This window comes from Lytechinus pictus, chromosome 11 (assembly GCF_037042905.1).
Source record: "Lytechinus pictus isolate F3 Inbred chromosome 11, Lp3.0, whole genome shotgun sequence".
Taxonomy (NCBI): domain Eukaryota; kingdom Metazoa; phylum Echinodermata; class Echinoidea; order Temnopleuroida; family Toxopneustidae; genus Lytechinus; species Lytechinus pictus.
In genome coordinates this window covers 19,753,310-19,779,132 of record NC_087255.1, presented here as the reverse complement: position 1 = coordinate 19,779,132, position 25,823 = coordinate 19,753,310, and the positions used below count along the sequence as shown (strand labels likewise).

At 36.1% G+C, this 25,823-nt stretch overlaps 1 protein-coding gene across 2 annotated transcripts; it reads left to right on the top strand.

The window, feature by feature from the left end:
* The first annotated feature begins 1,306 nt into the window (after positions 1-1,306).
* Positions 1,307-24,488, top strand: LOC129271931 (methylcrotonoyl-CoA carboxylase beta chain, mitochondrial-like). 2 transcript variants are annotated; one of them, XM_064106933.1, is made up of 11 exons: positions 1,311-1,900; positions 6,235-6,413; positions 7,084-7,164; positions 7,983-8,161; positions 8,752-8,941; positions 11,146-11,237; positions 11,711-11,984; positions 21,338-21,433; positions 21,887-22,009; positions 22,959-23,079; positions 24,288-24,488. In XM_064106933.1, the coding sequence occupies exons 1-10, from the start codon at positions 1,450-1,452 to the stop codon at positions 23,043-23,045; spliced, it is 1,752 nt and encodes a 583-aa protein (XP_063963003.1). In that variant the 5' UTR covers positions 1,311-1,449; the 3' UTR covers positions 23,046-23,079; positions 24,288-24,488. The 2 variants fall into 2 exon arrangements, with proteins under 2 accessions (XP_054765156.2, XP_063963003.1); XM_054909181.2 differs by having other exon boundaries at positions 1,307-1,900; positions 22,959-24,488.
* Positions 24,489-25,823: the final 1,335 nt, after the last annotated feature.

Below are 25,823 nucleotides of genomic sequence, written 5' to 3'. Positions count from 1 at the left end.
AGACGAAGTGATGATTGGACCAAATGGTAGTTAGACAAAATGGTGGAAGGAATGGCATTAGACTAAATGAAAGCTAGACCATGTGATGAGTGGACGAGTTGGCAGTAGACGAATTGGCATTTTACTAAATTAATAAGGTTAAGTCCACCCCATAATTTTTTTTTAACAAGTGCACACCTAGTTACCAATAATGCATGTAGCATTTCCATTTATTTGAAAGCAGGATAAAAGAGCATTGTAGATTAAATGCCTTGCTCACGGGCATAGGTGCCGCGGCCGGGGATCGAACCCCGGACTTTCCATGTATAGCCAGGCGCCTTAGACCACTCGGCCACGGCACCTCCATGTTGACTTGAATCGATAGAGAAAAATCAAAGAAGCATAGCGCTGAAAATTTCATAGACATCGGATGTAAAATAAGAAAGTTATGACATTTTAAAGTTTCGTTTAGTTTTCACAAAACATTTATATGCACAACTCAGTGACATGCAAATGAGACAGTCGATGATGTCCCTCACTCACCTTTTCTTTTGTTTTTTACTGTTTGAATTATACAATATTTAATTTTTTACAATTTGAAATAAGGACCAACTTGACTTAACCATACAACAATTAATTACACATGCTCTGCAGGAAAAAAACAATCGTTGCTTCACTTGACAATGAAGAGAAATTTATAATATTTCGCATTTCATGTAATAAAATACAAATCAAATAGTGAGTGGATGACGTCATCAGTCTCCTCATGTGCATATAACTGTAGTTGGACTGTAGTGTTAGTTTGTGAAATTAAGCTAAACTTTAAAATGCCATAACTTTCTAATTTCACTTCCGATTTTGATGATATTTTAAGTTTTATGCTTGTTTGATTTGTCTTTTTTTATATATTCAAATCATTTTTGTTGGGGTGGACTTGACCTTCTTTTGTAATCTAACATTGTCGAAAAATGGGGGGGGGGGGGGGGAGGCGGACAAAAAAATTATTACACTTTCGCCGATCGGCTGTTCAAAGATTTCTTTTTTTTTAATGGGAGTATTCATTAAGTCGAAGTCTCGGGGCATTATGTAACTTTATTGTATAGGCCTATACAATCTCATTATTTTATTTAGACAAGTGCATTCTAAGCTCGGATAGGATGCGAGTCTAACTAAAAATAATGATTTTTTAAAAACAAAACTCATTGAAAATAACGGTGTAGTTCCGATGGCACACCCTATTCGAATCTCACCCCCCCCCCCCCTGTTTCATTTGAGGGACTATATCCTCCGATCCTATTATTCGATATTATTTTCGTTTTATTTTGTCAAATCAACTCTACCATGAGGGAGTTGTGGTTTTCGGCAGTTCGGCAGGTTTACCTTTATTAGATTACGATAAATATTGATATTACATGATCATTGTATTTGACTGAATTTACCAAATGCCTTGTTCTAAATAGCGTAATCACCATGACTACGTTTGTGCAAATTCTATGCAAGATCCGATCTCCAAGACTACCATTTCCGTCGTCCTTGTCAGAGACGAAGAAGTTGCGGAAAACACCATCCGTGCCATGGCAATGCGCGCAGTTCCGCACTTGTTCGGGTGCGGCATCGAAATCTTCAGAAACTCCTTTTGTTCCTTTGGAAGGAGAAATTGATACTGGACATGTAGATTTCCAAGCTAATTTTGTACACAATTACCAGCTGAATGACCAGCTTCAGGAAATACTAGGGATTGTACAAGCTGGAGGTGGAGAAAGGTCTCTGAAAAAACACACTGAGGTGAACAAGAAAATATTTGTCCGTGACAGATTGAGATTGCTTTTGGATGACTACGACAATGAATTCCTTGAATTATCTTCTTTAGCTGGGTGGGATATGGAGTATGGCAGAATACCAGCTGCAAGCAACGTTTGTGGTAATATCTTTAAACTTGTTATATGACTAATAGTATATATGACTTTTTTTATGAGGTATACCAGGCATTAATTTTAGTGACACAAGTCAATTAAAGCCAGGTACCACAAATGTACCTCAAATCAAAACACCCCTAAATTATTTTTAGAACTGAAAATTAATTATGCACCCACCTCAGCCTCAATTCTTTTTCCGGTCTGTAGAATAGAATTATGAATATGATTACAACTGGTTTCCTAGATCTACCCTGAAAAAAAAATGAATCTAGGCCTACATTAACATACACTACAGTCTACACTTAGTAGGACCTAGTTAGTACCAGTCACAATCCTTTGACTACCTACTAGTACTACTACCTAGTACCACTGAACTAAAAATACGTGGAAGTCGTGTTCACCCAAGCAAAACAGTGCCGGCGAAATCGATAAGTCACGTGACCGCCGCCATTTTGCTAGGTCAATTGTTCGAGAGCGCGCCGTAGAAGGCAATTGAAAATATGTGCAAGATGCAATATGTTTTCTCTATAAATATAAAATTAATAGTGTGGCAAAGTGTATTTTAATGTCATTAAGCCAATCATGTACAAACATATTTCTATATGCACAATGTACTGGGACCTGGTAATTCATGTAGTTAAAAAAAAGGGTCTAATTCAGGGTGACCAGATTTCACAAAATGAAATACGGGACAATCGCCTCATCAAAGAAGGCTACACGATGTTATACTTGTGAAAAAAATAAAAAGAATTGGAAGGGAGGGATAACGAAAGAATGAAGGAGAGAAAAAAAAGACGAAAGAAAAGAAATGAGAAAGAAGAAAGAACAAATGAAGGGGAAAATAAAAGCGGAAAGTTAGAATAATCAAAAGGACGATGAAAGAAAGAATAAAAGAGAAAAAAAAAGGTTTCCGTCATTCTTTGAATTCACCCAATATAGAAAGAAATAAAAAGAAAGAAAGGGAAGATGTGTGAAAGACAAAATAAGAAAAAGGAGGAGGAAACAAAGAATAAAGGAAAGAAAAATGTTTTTGTTTTCTTTGAAAGAAGAAAACGGGAAGGGAAAATGAAGGAAGGGGGAGGGAAAGAAAGAAAGAAAGAATAAGGGGAAAGAAGAAGAAGGAAAAAAATAGAGAATGAAAGAAAGAATGAAAGAGAGGGAGGAAAGATTGAAGGGAGGAGAAAATAAAAAAAATAATGGAAGGAGAGAAAAAACGAAAAGAAAAAGGTGAGGAAGGGAGTAAATAAAAGTATAAGGAAAGAAAGAATGACGGAAATAAAAATGGCAGATACGGAGGAAGAAGGAAAGAAAGAAAATTAAAACACAGAAAGGATCAGGAAAGAAAGGTATGAAATATTAAAAGATGTAGATGGAACAAAAAAAAAACAAGGATAGAAGGATGAAGGAAAGAGGAAAAAGTTCAAACTTCAAGCAAACAAAAGCAATCCAGTCATCTAACAGAAATGATAATGATATTTGGTGTTTTTTTTTAATTTTGGAAAACTAAGTGGTTTAGAAATGAATAAAATTTCCAAGTGAAACATTGTCAACTTACAAATGAGAGGAAACAGCGCCGGCATCCTACACAACAAGACTCAAAAAGCTAAAACAACTGCATGTAGATCCCGTTATGAAAACTAACAAAAACTTGTTCCTCCGATCCTATTAAATCAGTAATCTGAGAATTATGATCATAAAAATTTTCCGCCGATTTTGTGATTATTTTGGTGGAAAAACTGTTTATCATGTGAGATTGTTTGCATCATTATGCTCCGATCCTACATGCATAGAGCCTGTTTCACACACATGCAGGCAATAATACTAACCTCGTACTAGTGTGAGTGACAGGCAGGAAGCCAGCTCGTTTGCAATGTATTTGGTTAGGATAAAAATCACCCACAGAACTTGCAAAAGTTTTAGTTATCGATTTATTGTTGTCTCTGCTTCGTCATTCTGTTTGGTTATGTGATGAAAATTCGTCACTTTTTAATTTATCAACTATATTTTGTTCAATATTCTAAAAATACGGGACAGATATGTCCCGGGAAGGGTTTGTCGGGACGCCGGGACAAATTAAGGAGCAAAATACGGGACGATCCCGGGAAATACGGGACGTCTGGTCATTTGACAAGAGGTAGTGGTCTTTTTGTACAATTTTTGACTTGTGGAATATTTCATACTCACCAGGATATGCATATAACTGGTATGTGAAAATAAGCGAAATTTAGTGCAACAACTTTTTAAATGGAATTACCATTGCTATGACTTTCTGATTTGTGCTCTAATAGTAAACTTGTTAGAGTTGACTTGGTTTTGTTTATCCATCACCCATTCCTTTATGTAAAAGTGTATTGATGTAAGCACATGTCGTGCAACATCCATGCTCTTCCAAATTAAATTTCATAAGAATTCAAATTCTATTGTGCCCATTTTTACATACACGGTACTTTATAGTAGATATTTCCTTGCTGAGCACACGAAGGTCCAACTTTGAAGGCTCATTAAAAGTAACAACCTTCTTGCCCTTAAACTTCTATTCAATTTTTCACCCTGAATGTGTGATTGAAGAGTATGAGAGGGAGGGAAGGGAATATTTACTCAAAATTCATATAGAGAAAGTTGAAGGAAAAATTGTAAAGATGGAGAGAGAGAAAAAGAAACAGACGATCAACGAGAAGAGATGGAAAGAAGAGGAAGATCAAAGAGAGAGAGAGAGGGAGGGAGAGGGGAAATCGAGGAATGAGAAAGAGGTGAGGAGAGAAAGGCGAGACGAGAGGGAGATAAAAGAGGGCTCGATATAAGGGAGATGGGGAAATAAAAGAAAGATATAATTATGGGGAAAGAGAGAGAGATGAGAAAGACGAGGAGATGAGAGAGAAAGAAGCCAAAGAGAAAGGAAAATAATAAAGAGGGAGATCGAGATGATATAAAGGAGAGAAATAAGAGAGAGAGGGGCATGAAAGTAGAAATGGAAGAAATAGAAGGGGATGGAGAGGATAAGAGAGATGGACAGAAGAGGAAAATCAGAGAAAATGAGATGAGATGAATAGTTGAATGAGAAGGGAGGTTTAAAAAAAAAGCTAGAGAAAGGGACATGATTTCTAATCGTTAAAAGATTTTTTTTTATGCAACCAGCTAGGCCTACTCAGAAAGCATATTTGTTGTGGGGCCTTTCCTTGTCACAGCGTGCGCGTGAAAAAGGTCGAGTTTTTTATGATTTCATGACTGTATGTTTACTCCCCTTTAATACAAAAATGTGACTAAATCAACATTTTCAGTTATGAAAGTATTCGATAACATATAGTTCATGATGTAACAAAGCAAACTAAAACTTTAAACAGCACAAGGAACACTTTCTTTGCGTTCCTTTCTCCCATCTGCCTATATACACGCAGCATTTGCCGACCAGCCAGTATTGACCTAGCAAAATGGCGGCGCGCTCAGTCGAGCGTGAAGCCCGATGCTCTTCGCTGCCGCACGGCTTTGTGTACGTTGGGAATAGGGACACGCATTCCACGTATCTCTAGTTCAGTGCCTAGTACCTGTTTACATGTTTAACCAGAGAACAATAGATTCGGTCCACTGAATCTATTGTTCTCTGATGAAATGGGTTAACAGGTAGTCAAAGAATTGTGACTGAGAGCATTCATTGATCTCTTTCAACGCTCAAAATGGCCAACTGGTACCGATGTGCATGTGCAGGAATCACTATTAAACATGAACATATATACATGAATCCTATATTGTACCAGAAGTCTCGAGGCAAGAGAGCATAATCCTGTCTGGGTTAACTGTTAACCAACCATGCCTACCTTTAAAGTCTGTTAAACTTGAACTTTAAGTTAAAAAACGATCACCAAACAGCTGTTAAAATAGACAAGAAAAACTGTCTGTTCTGGGCATTTAACAATTTCTATCAATGTAGTTCAGCAGGACAACCAATTCATTGTACAGAGAATGAAACTTTTGGTTGATATATCAGATTATGACATAATCTAGCTTTTTATTGACATTATTTGTTTTTTTCTCTGACAAATTTTTCTTATTTTAGTGTCCACTTCTTGTTTATGCATGATGAACACTTATTTGTTGTCTTGATAATGATAAAGATATACTTTTGTCATTTTAGACCCCTCCTACTGAAATAATTTCGCTATTCATAATATAAATATCAAATAACAGAAATTATAGTAACACCACTGTAGTTTTTCAGGGTTCACACATGGCACAAGCCCTTGAAAACGTTCCTGGCTAAAATTTGAAATAAAAATGATTACGTGTATAATAACTGAGTGGTGCAATATGTATCTATGTTTACAAATTGATCCTTTTTTTGCAGGTGTTGGGAAAGTGAGGGGTACGTGGTGTACAGTATCCGCATCAGATGCTACCATCAAGGGTGGAACCAGCTACCCCATCACGGTGAACAAACAGCTCAGAATGCAGGAGATCTGCCAGCAGAATTCCCTTCCAGCAATCTATATCATAGACAGCGGTGGAGCTTTTCTTCCATTACAGGTAAGTGATCCATGTTTTACCTTGTCATACCCACCGACTTTTATTCTTCAGATTTGATGATTCCTCCCCCCCCCCCCACAAAAAAAAAAGTGCCGGTCGATAAGTAACTAATTTTCATCGTTTTGCCTACTTTTTTGTAACTGGCGAATGGTGTGGTAGAACAATAGAACAATACAAAGCAAAACAAAAGAATACCAGATGACCCTTTTCTTTTCTCCCCTATGGCTAACAAACATTTTTTAAGCCTAACTGCTAGTGGTGAACAAATAGAAATTTTGTAATAAAATCCTTCCCTGATTTATTTCTAAGATGCAGTAGGCGATTGACAGAATAAGGGGAGACCAATTTTGTGTGAGCAAAAACAGAAAAATACATGAATCAGAATACAAAGCAGATTGATCTAAAGTCCCTGAATATGATTGATTTGTGTTGTTTTAATTTGTTGAGTTAACTTATTCATAGAATTTTGAGAACAGCTATTATGTCTGCTGATTATACACTGATCATTATGAAGTAAATCAAAGAGCAAAATTCTGTTTACAAACTGCATGAAAAATAAATCAGTCCTTGGTTATACATGTACGTGAATCCTATTTGAATTAATGTCACCTTAACATTGTTTGTGTGTATACTGTATGATTAAACTTCTATTATTTGTTCTCTTTTCAAGTCTGAAATATTTCCAGATAAGAACCATGGTGGAAGGGTCTTCTATAATGAAGCGGTTCTATCAGCACAAGGCATATCACAGGTTGGTACATATGCAAAATCATTTTACCTGCCATGGACAGGAGTCGGGTCAATCAATTTTTTAGCAGCAAAAGCTCTGGGCAGTGTTAAAAGTTGGTAATTCATCAGGTATTTTTATGCCTTTATGTAAGAATATCGGAAGCAAAAAAATGAGATAAATAGGCCTACTAAATTTCGGACTTACATGATCCATTATCATCCACTTCTGAACATAACAAAGTAACTTTATCTTAACACTGTGCCCTCTTTGTTCAACTGGATTCAAGTCTTATTTCACGTAGTGCATTATTATTAGTCTGTTGTAATGTATGCATACACACATACGCAAAAGTGATGTGTGCCTCGCATTGTACAGTGTGTTCAATGGCATAGTCAACGCTAAACCCCATTTAAGGTTGCATGCTAAAATAAATGTAGCACAGGAGGGATTATGTCCATGACAGACAAAGAGTTAAAGAATAACTTGTACAGTTTCATTTAATTTGATAATTTGATCAATAAAATCAGGTTAGGTAAATGGGTACCACATGAAGTAATTCGTCATAAAATTGTGAGCAGTAGAATGGATAGGCTAGCTTAGCCGAGTAATATAGGAATGCCTTGAGCACCTAACAAGGTGAATTCATGCATGTGCACTGTACAAATACCCTATTTTCCTATTTTAATTATTAGTAATGTCAAAATTTTCAACAAAATATGTAAAAACAGTAGAACACTAGCCATGTCTTTGACCATTGAGGAGAAAGATGATGAATATTACTGAACAAAAATGAACTACCCTATTGCCAATGCATATCAAAACCCTGGTTTTCTTTGCAGTTGGCAATAGTTTGCGGTTCTTGCACCGCCGGTGGAGCATATGTACCGACCATGGCAGATGAAGCCATCATTATGCACAAGATTGGTACCATCTTCCTGGGCGGACCACCGTTAGTTCAGGCAGCAACCGGTGAGAGGGTGACTTCAGAGGACCTAGGCGGTGCAACGTTACACTGCAGGTATTGACAGAGCATATAGCTTTTTTTCATCACTGCTTTTACCAAATCCAACTCCTCTATGATGATAAAAGATACAACAACTAAGTATTCACTGTTGCATTGTGTACAATCTTTTTCCCTATTAGATGTTTACCAGGGACCATGGATTTTTAGGAAGGAATGGGTTCAGTATGTATACAATTGTTAAAGTGGTATTAACAATAAGCTAAATTTTCTCTTAATGTGCCATTCACTGTAATGAACGATAGCTTTTTTTTTTTTCAAAGAGTCTATATTTACTTGTTTTATTTATAAAAATGGGAATTACTCCTGAGACAATAATGTTAAACCTCTTGAACATAAGTTGAACTGAACAATGGAATCACTCATGCATGCAATGTACTCCTCAAATTGCAATAGGCATAACAATAGCTGTATGACCATCGCACGAAAATGTGTTTGTGGCACTCCAGTGGAGCACAGGTATGTGTTCATGGCACATTAAGGGTTATTGTAGACAAATATTGTAAACAATGATTTTTTTCTGTATGTTGTTTAGGACACATTAAACTCTCTTTTTCTTTTCTCTCCCGTTAATCAATATTCTTCAGAGTAAGTGGATGCACTGATCATTTTGCGGCTACCGAGGAAGAAGGTTTTGCAATGGGAAGAGACTCCATCTCAACCCTCAACATCACCCCACCCTCAGACCCTGTAGGATGGAAGGAACCACTCTATAGCCAAGATGAACTCCTTGGACTCGTTAGCCAGTCAGGCGAGGTCAAAGGTCAAATGAGAAAGGTAAGCAATCTCAACTCTAAACGTAACCCCTCCCTCAGACCTTACAGAATATAATGAACAACTCTATAGCCAAGACAAACTCCTTGCCCTCTTTTGCACGTCAGGCGAGGTCAAAGATCAAATGAGAAATATCGAGGAGTTGAATGAGGAATCTTCATATTAATAACCTGATAGGCAATCTGAAGTGCCAACTAATCGTATTGCACTGTCATTGTAAGAACTTATCTTGAACCTTGCGATGATGTCAAAATATTCCTTTGAAAGGGCATTTTTACCAGACATGTCTCAAAACTGAATACATACATGTATTAAACTATAAAGACATATCATTTCAATGATTTGGAGAATTTGTTTATTGAAATAATGGGTGTCATTAAATTCAGGCCAGAACTCAGTTTTGACTTCAAGACTTATACATGTAGAAAGTCAAAAAGGGGCCTAAGCTTTCGATCCTAGCAGAATCTTCGTCGGAGGCAAAATGACAAACATGTAAAGTGGAACATATACATGTACATATAATACATTCTTTTGTGGAGTGAAAAGTATCGTAGTCCTCACTTGAAGGCAACATTTTATCTAGTTCTTCCATCAAAATAATATACTCTATGTTGTTTGAATTGAATTGAATTTCATATTCATTTCTTTTCTTTTTTTTGAATTCTCAATTCATTTATGAATGTGAAGACTTATTCAGTTATTTTTTCTTCACTTGTATTCTCCCTTCAGAGCATGATTCACTTAGATTAGAACAAGAACCAATCTCTCATATCTAAGGCAAATAGACTTTGACCTGGTTATCAAACCTCTTGGATAAACCAAAAAGATAGTGACCTATGACATACATGCTAGTTGGCATTGTTTGTAGAAGCCTGGATAAACCCTTCACATTGGCCCTCTCATTTAGATTGCACATGGAGAAACCCTAAATCATATTCTCTATGAATATGACATGTTTTAGTATAATATCCATGCTGACCATGATACCTTACATTTGTAACGTGATTATGTTGTAGAATGAACATGTAAAACAGAAGTTGTTAACACCGATTGAGTTTTTATCAATCAATCAAGCTGCAAGGAAATATTTACAACTTTCATTTTTTGAAAACTGTGTTCAGTCATATATATGTAAGGGCTTCAAGTACTTCTTAGATAAATAATTCATGACAGAATATGATTGGAAGCAATATTTCAATTATAAAGTTAAAAAAAATCATACCTGTCAACTTTCTCACTTTATTATTTGCTGTTTTCAAACTCACTACATTACAACTGTATCTTTAACAAGATTTGGGATGAACTACAAGGACTAGATCATAAAGATCTATTGTTCCAACTTATTAAAAGTAGGATATAAGAAAAGAAACATACCAAGCCTTTATTTCGAAAGGATAGAGGAATATTGCTGGCAATATTGCTATTTACCCTGGGGGCTTTGCCCCTCGGGCAAAAAAGAACTTGCCAGACTAACCTCGGACAATTAATTTCTGCTATACTAATACTCAAAGCCTGGTATAGTTGTTAACTGTGACTAAGGAAAATTAATTTAGCTCTATAGTTAGTATTGCTAGGAGCCCAATCAGAGACACTGATGACAAGTTCAAAATTGAATAGGTGTGTCTGTATTTTTTTTTTAGAGAGAGGACAGACTGTTATGAGTCAGAACGAGGGGATATTGAAGGAGACTGCAGACTAATCCTCAAACCATTTAGAACCAAATTCACAAAGGTGGTTTTGAAAACCCACGGTTGAATCCATGGCTTATGCAGATTTCCTGTATAAATTACGCTTAATTTAGCGCGTATCGGGCGCTTGTATAAAAAATTCCAATGCTGATGCGTGCTTTTGTCACAGTGCGCAAAATTGAAGCCTGTTACCATGGTTAGATACGCGATTTTATTCACGAGTGCACTGTTTTGAATTAATGAGTTCACTCTTCAAACAGTGGACTCATGAATAAAATATCATATGGTAACAGGCGTCAATTTGGCGCACTGTGACAAAAACGCGCATCAGCATTGGATATTCTTTATACACGCGCCCGATACATATTATATTAAGCGTAATTTATACAGGAAATCTGTTTAAACCATGGATTTAAACGTGGGTTTTCAAAACTACCTTTGTGAATTTGGGTCTTAGTTTCTGCATGTTTCTTGCGTCCTCTGAGTGTTGTTGATATGAATATATTGATTTATTTTCAGATCTTAGCACGATTAGTAGATGGAAGCAGATTTCATGAGTTCAAGAAACTTTATGGAACTACTCTCATTTCTGGCTTTGCGTTTGTGAAGGGGTAAGTCTTCCGTTGTTGTACACATTCTCTTCTGCTTGTACGCACCCAGCTCATTTTGTCTATACAGCTAAATCTTTGAGGTCAACCAATTGTAAATATGGGGTGAGAGATTTTTATAACTAACATCTGAGAACTGTTGTTCTATTTTTTTTTAACATTTTTTTTTGCTTCAGAGAAGAATCCTTATCTCCATAAATAAGCTCAGTAGGGCAAGAGACATATGTTTGTTTTCATGAAATGTGAAATTTTGTATCTCTTATTTTTTGTACGTGTACAAGTATTTTCTGATTGGATGATGATTCAGTATGATGATAGTCCACATAGCACTTAACCCGCTAGCTACAGGGAATAGGTGGTCTCTGGACAATGCCAATGGGAATTACAGAATTCAGCAGCAACAGGCTTAATATATCAATGTTTCTTAGTTAATCTGCTAATATCTACCATTCCCATCTTGTTTCTCTGTTAAATAGACATCTTGTTGGAATCGTAGCGAATGATGGAGAGCTATCCCATGATGCCGCCATCAAGGGGGCCCACTTTGCCGAGCTCTGCCAGCATCGGAACATCCCCCTCATTTTCCTGCAGTCGGTGTCCGAGGACGAGAGCTGGGCCGAGGGCAACTATGAGCTGATTGCAGAGACCCTCAAGGCCAGGGCGAAGATGGCTGCTGTGGTGGCATGTATGACTGTGCCGAAGATCACAGTCATTGTAGGGAAAAGCTATGGTTCAAGCAGCTTTGCCATGGTAAGCCATGCTGATGACTTAATTCTTAACATACCGTTGTTGCCAATTGGCACCAAATAATACACATAAATAACCCAGAGTTGCAATTCTGTGGATTTACAATATGCTGCTCTGCCTGTCGTTTGCAGGAGATTGGCCAAAATTTGCAATGCTTCATGGAAAAATGTCGACATCGAAATCAAACTCTGCGGCGCATGCAGTTACGCTGCGCTGGCCGGTTCTGCCTGGATGGCTGGTATAACTATTGACCTGTGTAAGGAGGGGAGAGTGAAATGTTGCCGCGTATTTCTCTGCGAAATGTAGACGGTTTGTGATGAATTCTTTCTGCGCTTTTGCCATGGTTTTTACTTGTGCAGTGGATCATGGTAAACGCACATTACAGTACACTAACACTGTACACTGCCTGTGCCTGCAATGTCGAACCCAAAGTTAGAAGTTGGCCTGTCAGCTATAACTGAAAGGTGGCATATTGTGAATCTACCAAATTTATCTGGCACATTCAGGTGATGTGACAAGAAATGCTTTTCAATTTTTCTGTGGTCTTATATTTAACATGTACATGTAAATAGGGCCTGGTGCTATAAAATCAGAAAATAGCATTAAAAATGGTATGTCTGTTTTTAATGCTATTTTCTGATTATCATTTTAAATCATGAAAAACATACAGTGCCGGCCGCAGGAAACGTCGCGCCCGAGCACGCAAACACCCTAGGGTGCTTTCCCGTCTAACCGAGGGTATTCAAGGGGAGCAGACTAGGGTGTTTAGCCGCGCCTGCAGTTTCCCGCGTGCTCTATAATATTGGCCGTGCCCACACTTTTCCTAGGGTACCCTTGCATTATGTTTACATGTGCATATACTTAGGTTATCTTGTGATAGACCATTATGTTTTTAAACTAGCGTGATCGGAATCTATTGTAGATTAAATTTTTGATTTAAGATGTTATTTGTTTTCTTTTCTTTCATCCTTTCTTTCATTCTTTAATTTCTGTTTCCCTTTTAATTCTTTTCCCTTATTCCTTCTTTCCCTTTCTTCCTTGCTTCCTTCCTGTTTTTCTTCTGTCTTTGTTTCTTTCAAATAATGAAGGAAATATTTTTCTTTCTTTCCTTCTTTCTCATTTCCTCCATTTTTGTCTCACCTGCATAGCAGAGTGAGACTATAGGCGCCGCTTTTCCGACGGCGGCGGCGGTGGCGACGGCGGCGTCAACACCAAATCTTAACCTGAGGTTAAGTTTTTGAAATGACAGCATAACTTAGATAGTATATGGACCTAGTTCATGAAACTTGGCCATAAGGTTAATCAAGTATTACTGAACATCCTGCCTGAGTTTCATGTCACATGACCAAGGTCAAAGGTCATTTAGGGTCAATGAACTTAGACCATGTTGGGGGAATCAACATCAAAATCTTAACCTAAGGTTAAGTTTTTGAAATGTCATCATAACTTAGAAAATATATGGACCTAGTTCATGAAACTTATACATAAGGTTAATCAAGTATCACTGAACATCCTGCATGAGTTTCACGTCACATGACCAAGGTCAAAGGTCATTTAGGGTCAATGAACTTTGGCCGAATTGGGGGTATCTGTTGAATTACCATCATAACTTTGAAAGTTTATGGATCTGATTCATGAAACTTGGACATAATAGTAATCAAGTATTACTGAACATCCTGTGCAAGTTTCAGGTCACATGATCAAGGTCAAAGGTCATTTAGGGTCAATGAACTTTGGCCAAATTGGGGTATTTGTTGAATTACAGCCATAAATTTGAAAGTGTGTTGGTCTAGTTCATAAAACTTGGACATAATAGTAATCAAGTATCACTGAACATCCTGTGCGAGTTTCAGGTCACATGATCAAGGTCAAAGGTCATGTAAGGTCAAAGAACTTTGGCCACGTTGGGGGTATTTGTTGAATTGCCATCATATCTCTATAAGTGTATTGGTCTAGTTCATAAAACGTGGAAATAAGAGTAACCAAGTATCACTGAACATCTTGTGCGAGTTATAGTAGTTTTCAAAATCAGCACTGCTGCTATATTGAATCGCGTGATGCAGGTGAGACGGCCAGAGGCGTGTGTATTTGAGTTTTGTCAGACGTGTATCAATCAGATATGATTATTTACGTCTGGGACCGACCTTTAACGTCACCATCCAAAAGACGTGACCAGGGCTCGAACCTCGAACCTCTGCATCAATTTGTAACTTCCCCGCATAGCTTGGATTACAGGCGCACGCCACAACGCCCAGTTGTTTGAATATGTATGAATATGTGTTTATTTTAGTACAGTTTGCTAAACACAAAATAACAGAATACGTATACCCATGGATAAACCTTCACAATCATAATGGGATCAAGGTAGCCCTGAGATTTTTCATGATGAATTCATAACTTCAAATAGTTGTGTTCGATCTTTCATTACTTTTTGCTATTTAGCATCACACAACTGTTATGAGAAATTTGTGATGCACAGGTACACATTCTAGAAAATAATAATTTTTGTCTCGCCTGCATAGCAGATCGAGACTATGGGCGATGCTTTTCTGACGGAGGCAGCCGCGTCATCATCCTAAAATCTTAACCTAAGGTTAAGTTTTTGAAATGACATCATGACTTAAAAAGTATATGGACATAGTTCATGAAACTTGGACATAAGGTCAATCAGTTATTACTCAATATCCTGTGCAAGTTTCAGGTCACATGATCAAGTTCAAATGCCATTTAGGGTCAATGAACTTTGGTCTTATTGGGGGTATTTGTTGATTTAATATAACTACACTTGGACGTAAGAGTAATCAGGTATCACTAAACATCCTGTGCAAGTTTCAGGTCACATGATCAAGTTCAAATGCCATTTAGGGTCAACGAACTTTGGTCTTATTGGGGGTATTTGTTGACTTAATATTATAACTTTGAAAGTTTATGGATGTAGTGAATGAAATGTGGACATAGGGGTATTCCAGTATCAGTGCTCATCTTGCACAAGTCGTAAGTCACTTGATCAAGGACAAATGTAATTTAGGGTCAATTAACGTAGTAGTATATTATATGATTGGTGTTTTTAGTAAATAATTATATTAAAGTCATTTTTAAAAGTCAGCACTGCTGCTATATTAAATCGCGCAATGCAGGTGAGACTGCCAGAGGCGCTCCACTTGTTCTTACTTTTCTCTTTTCTCTCCTTATGTTTTTTCTTTCACACATTTATTCATCTTCCCTTCCTTTATTTTAATTCTTTCTTTCTTTCTTTATTCATTTCAAGTAATGACGGAAACCGTTATCTGTCTTTTATTCTTTCGTTCATCCTTTTATTCAATCTTTTTTCCCTTTAATTTTTCCTTAATTTTTTTATTTCCTCTCAATTCATTTCTTGTTTCCTCATTTCTTCCTCTTTTCTTTCTTCTGCTCACCCTCCCTTCCCCTTTCTTAATATATTTTATTAACAAATCTAACATTGTGTAGCCTTTTTTGTTGATTTTTTGGCCTGGCTCGGTCGATCCGATGGTACATAGTGCTTTGTCGATTGTCCCGTATTTAATTTTGTGAAATCTGGTCACCCTGGCTGGAACATCGAACTTATTATTTTTCGTTTACCGCAATGAATCTAAATAATTAATATAATTTAATGCATTAGGTAAACTTTTTTCCTTACGCCTTACGTGGGAGACATAGGGGAAAGCGGGGTAAGTTGAGCATAGGGGCAAGTTGAGCCACCATCCCCAGGGCAATAATGAATGAGTCAGACATTGTGGTGGTGTCATTTATTGATGACCCATTGCATAACCCTCAACCCCACCACATTGTTTTCAACTTTGAAACAAAAAGTACTTTTTTAGAGGGAAAAATACAAATTTCAGCCAAAAAAGTAAAAAAGGGTGTGAGATAGATAAGTGCTTTTTACCCACACATGTCTTTAAATATATTATAGAAATAAGAACAATATTGTTAGTCCAGGTATGGATTCTCACTTTTGTCATAGTCTTTTACATGATGGATGCATGAGAAATGTGTGGATGTGAAAATATCGTAAAAAGTTCGGACGAGGCTAATTTAAGCCAACCAACATGGGGCAAGTTGGTAATATATAATTAAAAAAAATAAAAAACATAAAAAGCCATTGATATGCAGGCAGAAAGGAGAAAATTCACATGATAGTTCTTTTACTTTTAGAAGATGTTATTATTTATAGAGAATTAGCAAGTGAAAAGACTTTAAATGAAAAATTGACATCCTGGTTCTCCCGTATACATTTTGTACATAGTTTTTGTGGCTCAACTTACCCCAGGCGGCAGCACAACTTACCCCACAGATGGGGCAAGTTGAGCCATTTGACATCAGTTTTTTCAAAGGTCACAAGGATTTTCAGTGTGGGGGTAGAAAGTTATATATAGGTGAAAAATATTTCCCAAGAATCAAATTTAAAGGCAAGGTACTTATTTTTACAATATTACTAGTCATGTCAATTCTAACATGTAAAATGCAAAAAGTGTCACAACTTTATACCCCGCCTTCCCCTACATGTATCATACAAACTTGTATTAAGAAAATAGGACACAATTGTGATTTAATGTAATGGAGATCAATTCTCTATCTTTTGGGATAAGTTTTTTTTTCTCCATACGTACCCATTCCTCTCCCTTCAGCGTGAACTATACACCTAATCCCATCTCCTTATGAACAGTGTAAGAACTAGAAAACATTTGAAACATTCTTCCTTGAGTTTTAACGGGGTGCACAGGGTGGAATAAGGAAAGAAGAAAGAAAGGCATATCAACAAAACAAAAAAAACAAAAAAGAATTAAAATAGATTAAAGACATTAATAAGCAGACTTGATTTTTTTGTAAATCAAAATTGACAAGTTATTAACAGAGGTCCACACATCACCAATTGAAAACATCTCATATCAATAAAAAACATTAATGGCAAACTTAAAATAAAACAGAATTATGAATATCAAGGGCATTTGCGAATTCTCATTATTTTAAAACAAACGTGCGGTCAATATTGGGATCGTCAATTTGTTGACATGGTTGATAAAAACAGTTATTTCAAACCCTAATGAAGGGAATGAAAGGTACGTTGAAACGAATACTAGTATGACCAAGATCATACAAAGTAGACGTGCAAAAAGCGAACACCAGCAAAACTGGTTGTGCTCATCGATTTTTTATTTGGTTCTTTTGTTATTGTCAACAGTCTGGGAGAGTCTTGCTCCCCGCCCACACCTTTGATCTCCTTTGATCACATCCGCTTCCCAATTTATGACAGGATGTTCATAGAAATGGGGGGGGGGGTTAATTTTTTGATGCGTTAACAACAATAAATGAGGATATTCTTTTCATTTCGCTTCAAATCGGGTCTCTAAAACCCTCACCCTATAAAAAGTATAAATTTACCTCAATGTAACAGATGGAACAGATTTGTCTTTTTGCTAAAACATCTGATTACATTACCTGCTCTCTATTGCGGTTTTTAAGTTACATTGGTAGATATTCGAATCGGGAAGAGATGAAAGTGGTGGAAATAATAAAGGGGAAGAAGGAAGAGGAGGATGAGAAAAATGAAGAGGGGTTCCAGCTTCATGATGAGAACAACGCATATATTACGCACAATTCTTACAAAATTATAGATGGGATTAAAACGAATATTAATATCCCTGATACACCTACAGGATGATAATAACACGAATAATTGACGTCGAAGTAAAAATTTAACTATCATATTTACGAACTGCGGTTTTATATTGATATATTAATCGGACATCAATTAAAGTAATAAACATTTTTTTCAATTATTTTATTTCAGTAAAGCAAGATTTTCCTTCAAAATATATTTTGTTATATGAATTGGAAATGATAAAACCAAGTCACAACTTGGTATAATACAGAATTCAGTGTTATATGGCAGATAAAAATAATAATACATGACATTTGTAAAGCGCACTTTCCATCTTGATTAGATGCTCAATGCGCTTCAGAGCAAAGCAACAAAAGCTATTTACATAATTTAACTATTTAAAAATTTCCTAGCACATTTAGCTTCAATGTTTAAACACATGCCCAAGTAAAAGTATGTTTTTGAAAGCTACTATGACGTAGTGTGTGGAATGGGTACTTAACCTAACTTAACTTAATTATCACTTGCCGACAAAGCAAGAATGGAGCTATACAAACCATTCTTTTCTTTTGTTAAGTGTTTTGGTGGGTGCTCACGCAAACACTAACTATCAAACCTAACTATTCTTTTCGGGGAACAAAGGAGTTAGTCAAGCCAAGTTAAAGAATGAAAACCCTGTCCCGGTTTACCTCTGTATAGTCGAAAATCCCTTTAATCATCACGCGTGAGCATTACTGAGTAAAACAAGTTTCATAACTAAGTACTGCAGAACTATCCCTATTACCATGAAACAATAAGCCCCCTCTTTTTTTTCTTTCTCCTCTTTCCCCTTCTTTTCTTCGCTCCCTTCCCCTTCTCTCAATTTTTTTCTATTTTGTATTTCTCTTATCTCTTTCCTTCTCGTTTTCCCTCCATCCCTTCCTTTTTGCCTTTTTCTTTCATTTTTCTTTCTTCTTCTTTCTTGAATGAGCGGATGTGAATTCGGGACAAGTTTTTAGTTGATGCAACGAGAGCAGGAAATTGTGAGCATGGTGAGAGAAAATAATTACAAGACTGAGCGCAAGAATGTTCAATACTTGTCATCAGCGTAGAAATGGGCAGATGCGAGTTACTAAAGTATTTTCTGACATGAAAAACTGGACAATTTCCCAATTTTTTCTTCCCGCTTTCTCTCTTTTCCTCTACTTTTTCTTAAGTCCCAATTCTTTTGTCCCCTATCCTTCTTACCTTTTCCTGCACCCTTCCTTCTCTTCCCTCCTTCGCTTTTTTACTCCATTTTATTATGTCTCCCTTCTTCATTTTATTTAATTTCCCCCTCCTTATCCTTCTCTCTTTCTCATTCTATCCTTCCTTTTCTTCCTTTGTCTCTTCTTCTCCCCTTCGATTTTCAATCTTTTTTCCTTTTCTCCTTTTCCCTCTTTTCTTTTTGTCTCACCTTCCCTTTTTTCATCCCCTCTGTTTTCTTCCCCATTTCATCTTTTCCTTATTTCTTTTCTTTACCCCTTCTCCCTCTTTCTCCTCTTCGCCCCCCCCCCCTCTATTTTCTCTTTCTCCCCTTTCCCCTTCTTTTATTCTCTCCCTTCCCCTTCTTTTACTTTTTCTATTTCTCTTATCTCTTTTCTTCTCGTCTTCAATCCATCCCTTCCTTTTCGCCTTTTTCTTTCATTTTTGCTTTCTTCTTCTCCCTTTTATCTGCATCTCGTAGATCTGCGCCTGAAAGGCATATCAGGGTATAGAATAACAAAGGATGACCATGCAGGGAAAGAATAGAGTAAATAGTTCTAGGACGACCTCCGGAATGTAGGGTCAACATCGACAAATACCAGCTCCATTGTCCGAAACTCATTTACGATCACGACTAACCATGTCAGTGAATGAAATAACGGACACCATGGGAAGAATATTTATAGGAAAGGACCCTTTACGCTGGTGCCAGTGTGTAATCGAACACAATAAGTCATTCGGTGAAAAAGCCTAAAATCCCAGTTATCAACCCAAAACTTTGTAATTTTCATAACAGATTTATCCACGATAAATGATGAGAAAACGGCTTCGAAAACTTATGCTTGATATGAGATAAAAATCACATGCAGTCTTGAACGAATGTGTCAAATCAGACCTCTTCTTTCGACCAAGAATGCACGGCCGAACACTCTAGGGAAACACCCTAGCATAGCCGCGGGCACTATCCTCGGGCGCTCCCCTAGGGCACTCATTCCCTAGGGAATCAACCGCGGGCGTCTTCCCTCGTCCGCTCCCCTCAAATGTCCGCTACGGGCTACTGCGTTCACCCTTGGGGGCACTGTGACGTTTCCCGCGGCCGGCACTGTACATTGTAATCTTATGACATTATAATTATCCACATTCTAAACTACCAAAGTAAAATGTGTTGGAAAGGATGATAGTGTTGACAGAGATGCAAATTGTCTTACTTGACCGAAGTTATGTATATTCTATAGAATACCTCTGACTTTAATAGATGAAGTTCTAACTTGCAAAATGTTGACTTCGGCAAAAAAAAACAAATAATGTCATTGTAATGTGCTAATTCATATTCTGTAATTCTCTGTTATCGATTTCATTAAGTGTACTGGAGTATCTATACACCTTACTGACACTCTGATACTGACAAGGCAATAGTATGGCTTATACAATGAACCAAGCTGTTCATAATGGACAAAAGTCACTGTTTTATAATCAAATAATCTACTAGTTGATGTCATTGTTTCTGTGCAAGAACACCTGTAGCAAAACATATTTGTGTACCTCATCGGAGCAGAAATACCCTTTTTTGTGTGATACGCAAATGTGTAGTGTTACGGGCGTTCTGGCACCAACACAATGATATGGAAAGTTCTAAATGGACAAAATTTGAGTTTTCTAGCTGCATTTTAAAAGGGCTACAAAATAAGTACATATAATGGCTACAAAACAAAAGTTTAATGTTCTCAATGCTAATCGGACCCTTTTGTTATTCTTCCTGTCCATGCTGTAATATGAGAAAGTGTTGAAAGTATCAAAATTTATTAGGCCTGGCCGCATGGGAGTGTTTCAGGTCTTGACAGACGTTTTATCCGACAGTTACAGTGTTGCCAACTTTGAAAAACTTGAGTCAGACTACAATTGGCCAATGATATGATTTAGGGATCGAAATGAGAGAGAATAATAGTAATGCATGCAATTGGAAGAAAAAATATTAGAGTGAGAATGGAACAAAAGTGAGTGTGTCTCACTCTCAATGAGTGAGAGTTAGCAGTTACCTTAGTAACTGTACTTTTGCAGCCAATCAAATTCAGGGAAGGTTGTCAGATCTAACAGCTTGTTGGAAGAAAATGTCGATGAAACTATCCCCTGAACTTATGCTCTGTTGATTAAAAAGAATCTTCCTAAAATCTTGTATTTCCACACATTTCTAATAAGCATAGGTTTGAAAGCTTCATTATTATTTTTTTAAACAAGTTCACACCTAGTTACCAATCATGCATATAGCATTTCCATTTATTTGAAAGCAGGATAAAAGAGCATTGTAGATTAAATGCCTTGCTCACGGGCATAGGTGTCGGGGATCGGACCTGGACTTTTTCATGTATAGCCAGGCGCCTTAGACCACTCGGCCACGGCACCTCCATCATGTTGAATTCAGATGAAAGTGATTTATTATGTCAAATTCAGAAGAAAGTGATATATTTCATGATATTTTTTTTCTTGCCACCTATTTTTCTGTTGTTTACAGTGCAGTAATTCATTCGATCCTCGTTTTGTATTCATGTGGCCTAATGCAAGAGTAGGACTCCATAACCCTGAGGAAATGGCTACACTAGCTGCACAGGTAATATACAGCTTTTGAATAATCCTCTACTTGTGATTTGTCCCTTCTAGATTCTACCCAAATAATAGTGTAATTGTCAGGTGCTCAATACTTTCTCATTGGATTCTCCATGAAAATTTGTTGCCACAATGTTAGCGGTAGTATTCACTGTTTTGTTATAACATCTGACAACAGGTGTATCACATTTAAATGTTGATATATCATTTTTCACAGCGAGTTCAGTTTATTGATTTGTAAATTGTAGTCAATATTTAGACTCAATGGCCTGTATTCTGAACTCCTGCTTTAATTTCAACTCTGGTCTAAAGGAACTATTTGTTACATTGCCCACAAAATAATTCTCCTTTCACCACTCGCTTGTTCATGTAGAATAAATGCACTATGCACTTTGTCTGAATTTCATTACCTTACTTTGTTATGAAATATTTTTCTATTGTAATGATTACCTTGCAGGAGTCTGGGAAACCTGAAATGGAAGAAAAACTAAGAGAGAAATTCCAGAAACAGTCCACTGCCGTCTTCGCTTCGAGCAGAATGTGGAATGATGGGGTCATTGCTCCACAAGATACCAGAAATGTAAGGAAGCATGTTTAGATTGATATGGGTATCTTTAAAATTATATCCAGAGGGTGTTTCATAAAGCGGTTCGTAAGTTACGAGCCACTTTACGAACGACCGGTGACCCATTCTTTGGCACTAAATACTTACCAATGAATAGTTGGTGCGTATAATTTACCTCAAGATTGGATCACCAGTCATTTGTAAGGTCGCTCCTAAAGTTGCTCGTAACTTACAAACAGCTTTATGAAATATTCACCTGGGCAATTACATGAAATATGTATGTCCAGCTTATTTATATGTTCCCTTCCTGAACGATTTCTCGTATTTTCAAGTTCTTATTAAAGGGTGTGATAAAATCACAATTTTAAGAGTTCATCCAGTGAGGGAAGAATAAAGAAAGTTGGGTTGGACATAGGTTGGAGTGGTAGTCATTGAAAAACAATTTAGAAATATTTTTTACAAAAAAAAGAACATGAATGTTACAATAAGAATAATTCTGAAGTATTATTGTATTGAACTATTTTTTCATCTGACTATAAAAAATGATACTAGATTAATGTCCACAAATTAAAAAAAGATTGGAAAATAACTTGACTTGAGTCAGAAAAGGACTAAGTCGATGTAAATCAGAGCTGTAAACATTTTTCTTTTGCTGCAGTATTTTTTCTGTTAGGGTGGAAACAAAATCATATTCATGGAGAACACTGATTTGTCTCAAATTAATTTACTACTTTTTCAACAAAAATATCCTTTCCAAGGGATTTAATATAAAAATATTACACTTAATAATTGTATATATATTTATATATTTGTGAGCAGTTTGACATGGACTTGCCCTGTATGCCTAAATATTAACAAATTTGTATACTTTTATTTCATAGGCCATAATATTGATTAAACTGTTAAGTGGTTCTTCACAATTGTGATGTCCCAACATTAACTTTCTGTCCCTTTATTTTCTCAGGTTTTGAGCCAGTGCCTAAGTATCTTGTCCCAACAAGCCTGCAACGAGCCATACACCTATCAGGACAGAGCAGTGCTACGGATGTGATCCCTCAAGGAACTTTTGTAGGACCTTTATTGTGGTAATTTGCTTTCCATCTATTCCAAAACAAATGTAAAGTCTTATTAAATTTCATGTATTATTTCTGACTCTTATAACAAGGAAAGCCAACTTTCATGACTGTGTTGGAGAAAATTATCAAATTGATAATTATGAAATTTATGTTTTGTCTTCCCATTGTTGCCCATAGTCATAAAAGTTGATTATTATGGCAAGTTGAATAAGGAAGATCAGTGAAGAAGACACCTGTCCTGCAATGTCTCAAGCCAGAGATTTAGTATCATCCCCCTTATCTGCTTTATTTTTACTTTCTTCTTTTTTTTCTTCATTTTTTATATGTGGGCACGTCGTGGTCTAGTGGTTCTGACTCTTGCCTTTCAAACAGAGGGTCGTGGGTTCGAATCCTAGACATGGCAAAAAAGTTATCCACACTTTGCTGCACTCGACCCAGGTGAGGTGAATGGGTATCCAGTAGGATTTATTCTTGATGCTTTAGCACCAATATGGTAAAAATATGGTACCAAGTATGAAAGCGCAGTTTTCACATAGTAACTGCGTTATATAAATGGATATATTATTATTATTGTTGTAAAAAAATTGATATTTTCATGTGTCCAAATTGAAATTTGTTCAAAAGGATCAAAACAAGAAATCCATACTTATGAATAAATTTTGTAGGTTATGAGATATGAAGGAAAAAACCCAAACAAACCCAACGGCGATATTTCTTGGCTTAGAATGTATAAACACTTTCTGCTATTATGTTTTGATTGTACATAGACTAAAAGTTTTTACGTAGATGTAATTATTCTACCGTGTATTCAGTAGGGTGAATGAAATAAAGAATATGTGGATTAAGGCTGCTGCCTAATATTGGATATTCATTTTTTAATAGCTGTAATACTGCAATGTGGCACTATACCATCTTCATTAATACATGGGCTGCAGGAGTCACAGGACAATATCGAAAGTGGGGTGGGGGCAGCTGAACATACATAAAATCATAATTTGATTGCAACTTTCATGTTTTTATAAATGGTCAATCTAAAAAGGGGGAGCTTAATACATTTGTGACATTTCAGTGCCTTGATGCACACAGAAAACAATAATATGCATACACACATATACATGTATATTTAAATCTGGCTAACTAAAATTTCATGACATTATTCATTGCAAGGCTTCTTCCCACTCATAATCCTCTTTTCATCACTTTTCATCTCATTTCAGCACACACAAACCATTGCAAAATACAGGAAAGCTACTTTGAATTTGATTTCTGCTTAAAGGCTTGACACAAACTTTTGTTAAGATACATAATAGTATACAATCCTTGACTCAAGAATGAATTTATTTGATTATTGGTGTACTACAGTGCCATTATCCTGGTCAGGAAACTGATATGAATGAAAAATGAATATGAAAAGCAAATGAATGAAGTATGAAATGATATGAATGTGCACTATAAACTAATCTTAAGCAGGAGATGAATGACTGAATAGTGACCTGAATGAGTTGTTTCACTGAATAATGAAAACATCACAAATTTGACCGATACTGTAAGGTAATCACCTATTTCAGTCAAAGTAAATTGTCAGTAACTGTTTTTTTTTTCTTTTAAAGTGACCAAAGTGATATTTGTAAAGTTTGATTAGCAATTGATTGCAAATATCATTTGCAATATATGCAATTGATTGATCATATGTAACTTTTTGATTCCAACTTTCTTGCTTACTCTGTGTACCATTGTCTGACGTGTATAAAAGGAGATATGTTGTAAATAATAAGAGTATATAATAAATATAAAAATTAAACATATGATAAATAAGCTCAGAGAATGTGTGTGAATTACATTATATTGTAAGTATATGAATTATTACATTGTTTATTATATTTTCCCTTGTGTTTTACATATATAAGTACGTTGAAACAACATTAACAACAAATGCTTATTGGTTACATAATTGAACCTTTAATAACATCAACTTGGATTTGATATGTAATTAGGTAATATATTTACATATTTACACCCATCCAACCCCCTTTAAACACTTGATTTTAGCTAGCGATATCTAAAATTAAGCATTTGATAATATTTTGTAAATTTGAATATAAATAAAATACTAGATTTGATAATGTTGAAGGAAATATATTAATGCGATTCATGTTTCACTTGTATAGTACAGTGTGTGTGAGAGAGAATAATGATACATTTTTAAAGTGTGTTATGATTTTGATCTGTTTTACACCCTTCTTATTCAGAAGACTTAAGTATCCAAATGAAAATTGGTGTTTAAAACTGGGTTTTATTCTTTCCCCATTTTATAGACTTAATGTAGGTTTAGCTTAGCTGGGATAAATACAAAACAAATTATTTGAATATTAATTCAATTTTCTTTTGAATTTTAGTTTTTATCTCTGTGCTTCAGTATTCATGACAAGATATTATATCAAATACTTTATTTGGATCCCCCATTTCTTCACGAAATCGCCCTTGTGTCAACACAAGGCAGCAATGTCATTTGGCTTGGGTGCCCATTTTAACTGCCGCCTTTCCCCTTAAAATTCCTTTCTGCCCCCCCTGTAAAAAAATGTTTAGTTTTTGGTTCGCTCCATGAAAAATAGGGTCTGTTCGACAGGATTTTTTGTTTCTCTTTTTCTTTTTTGAAAATAAAAGCATGAATATTGGAAGCTACCTTAAAATATTTTTAAGGCTTCAGCAGCTATATTCAAACTATTTGAAGAATATAGCTCTGAACTGCAGTG

What these genes read in the sequence shown, in the direction of transcription:
- LOC129271931 (XM_054909181.2), top strand. Translation starts at nt 1,450, where the DNA reads ATGACTACGTTTGTGCAAATTCTATGCAAGATCCGATCTCCAAGACTA. An exon ending in GAGCTTTTCTTCCATTACAG is followed by an intron (nt 6,414 to 7,083) that starts GTAAGTGATCCA and finishes TCTCTTTTCAAG; the next exon opens with TCTGAAATATTTCCAGATAA. An exon ending in GTTCAAGCAGCTTTGCCATG is followed by an intron (nt 11,985 to 21,337) that starts GTAAGCCATGCT and finishes TGTTGTTTACAG; the next exon opens with TGCAGTAATTCATTCGATCC.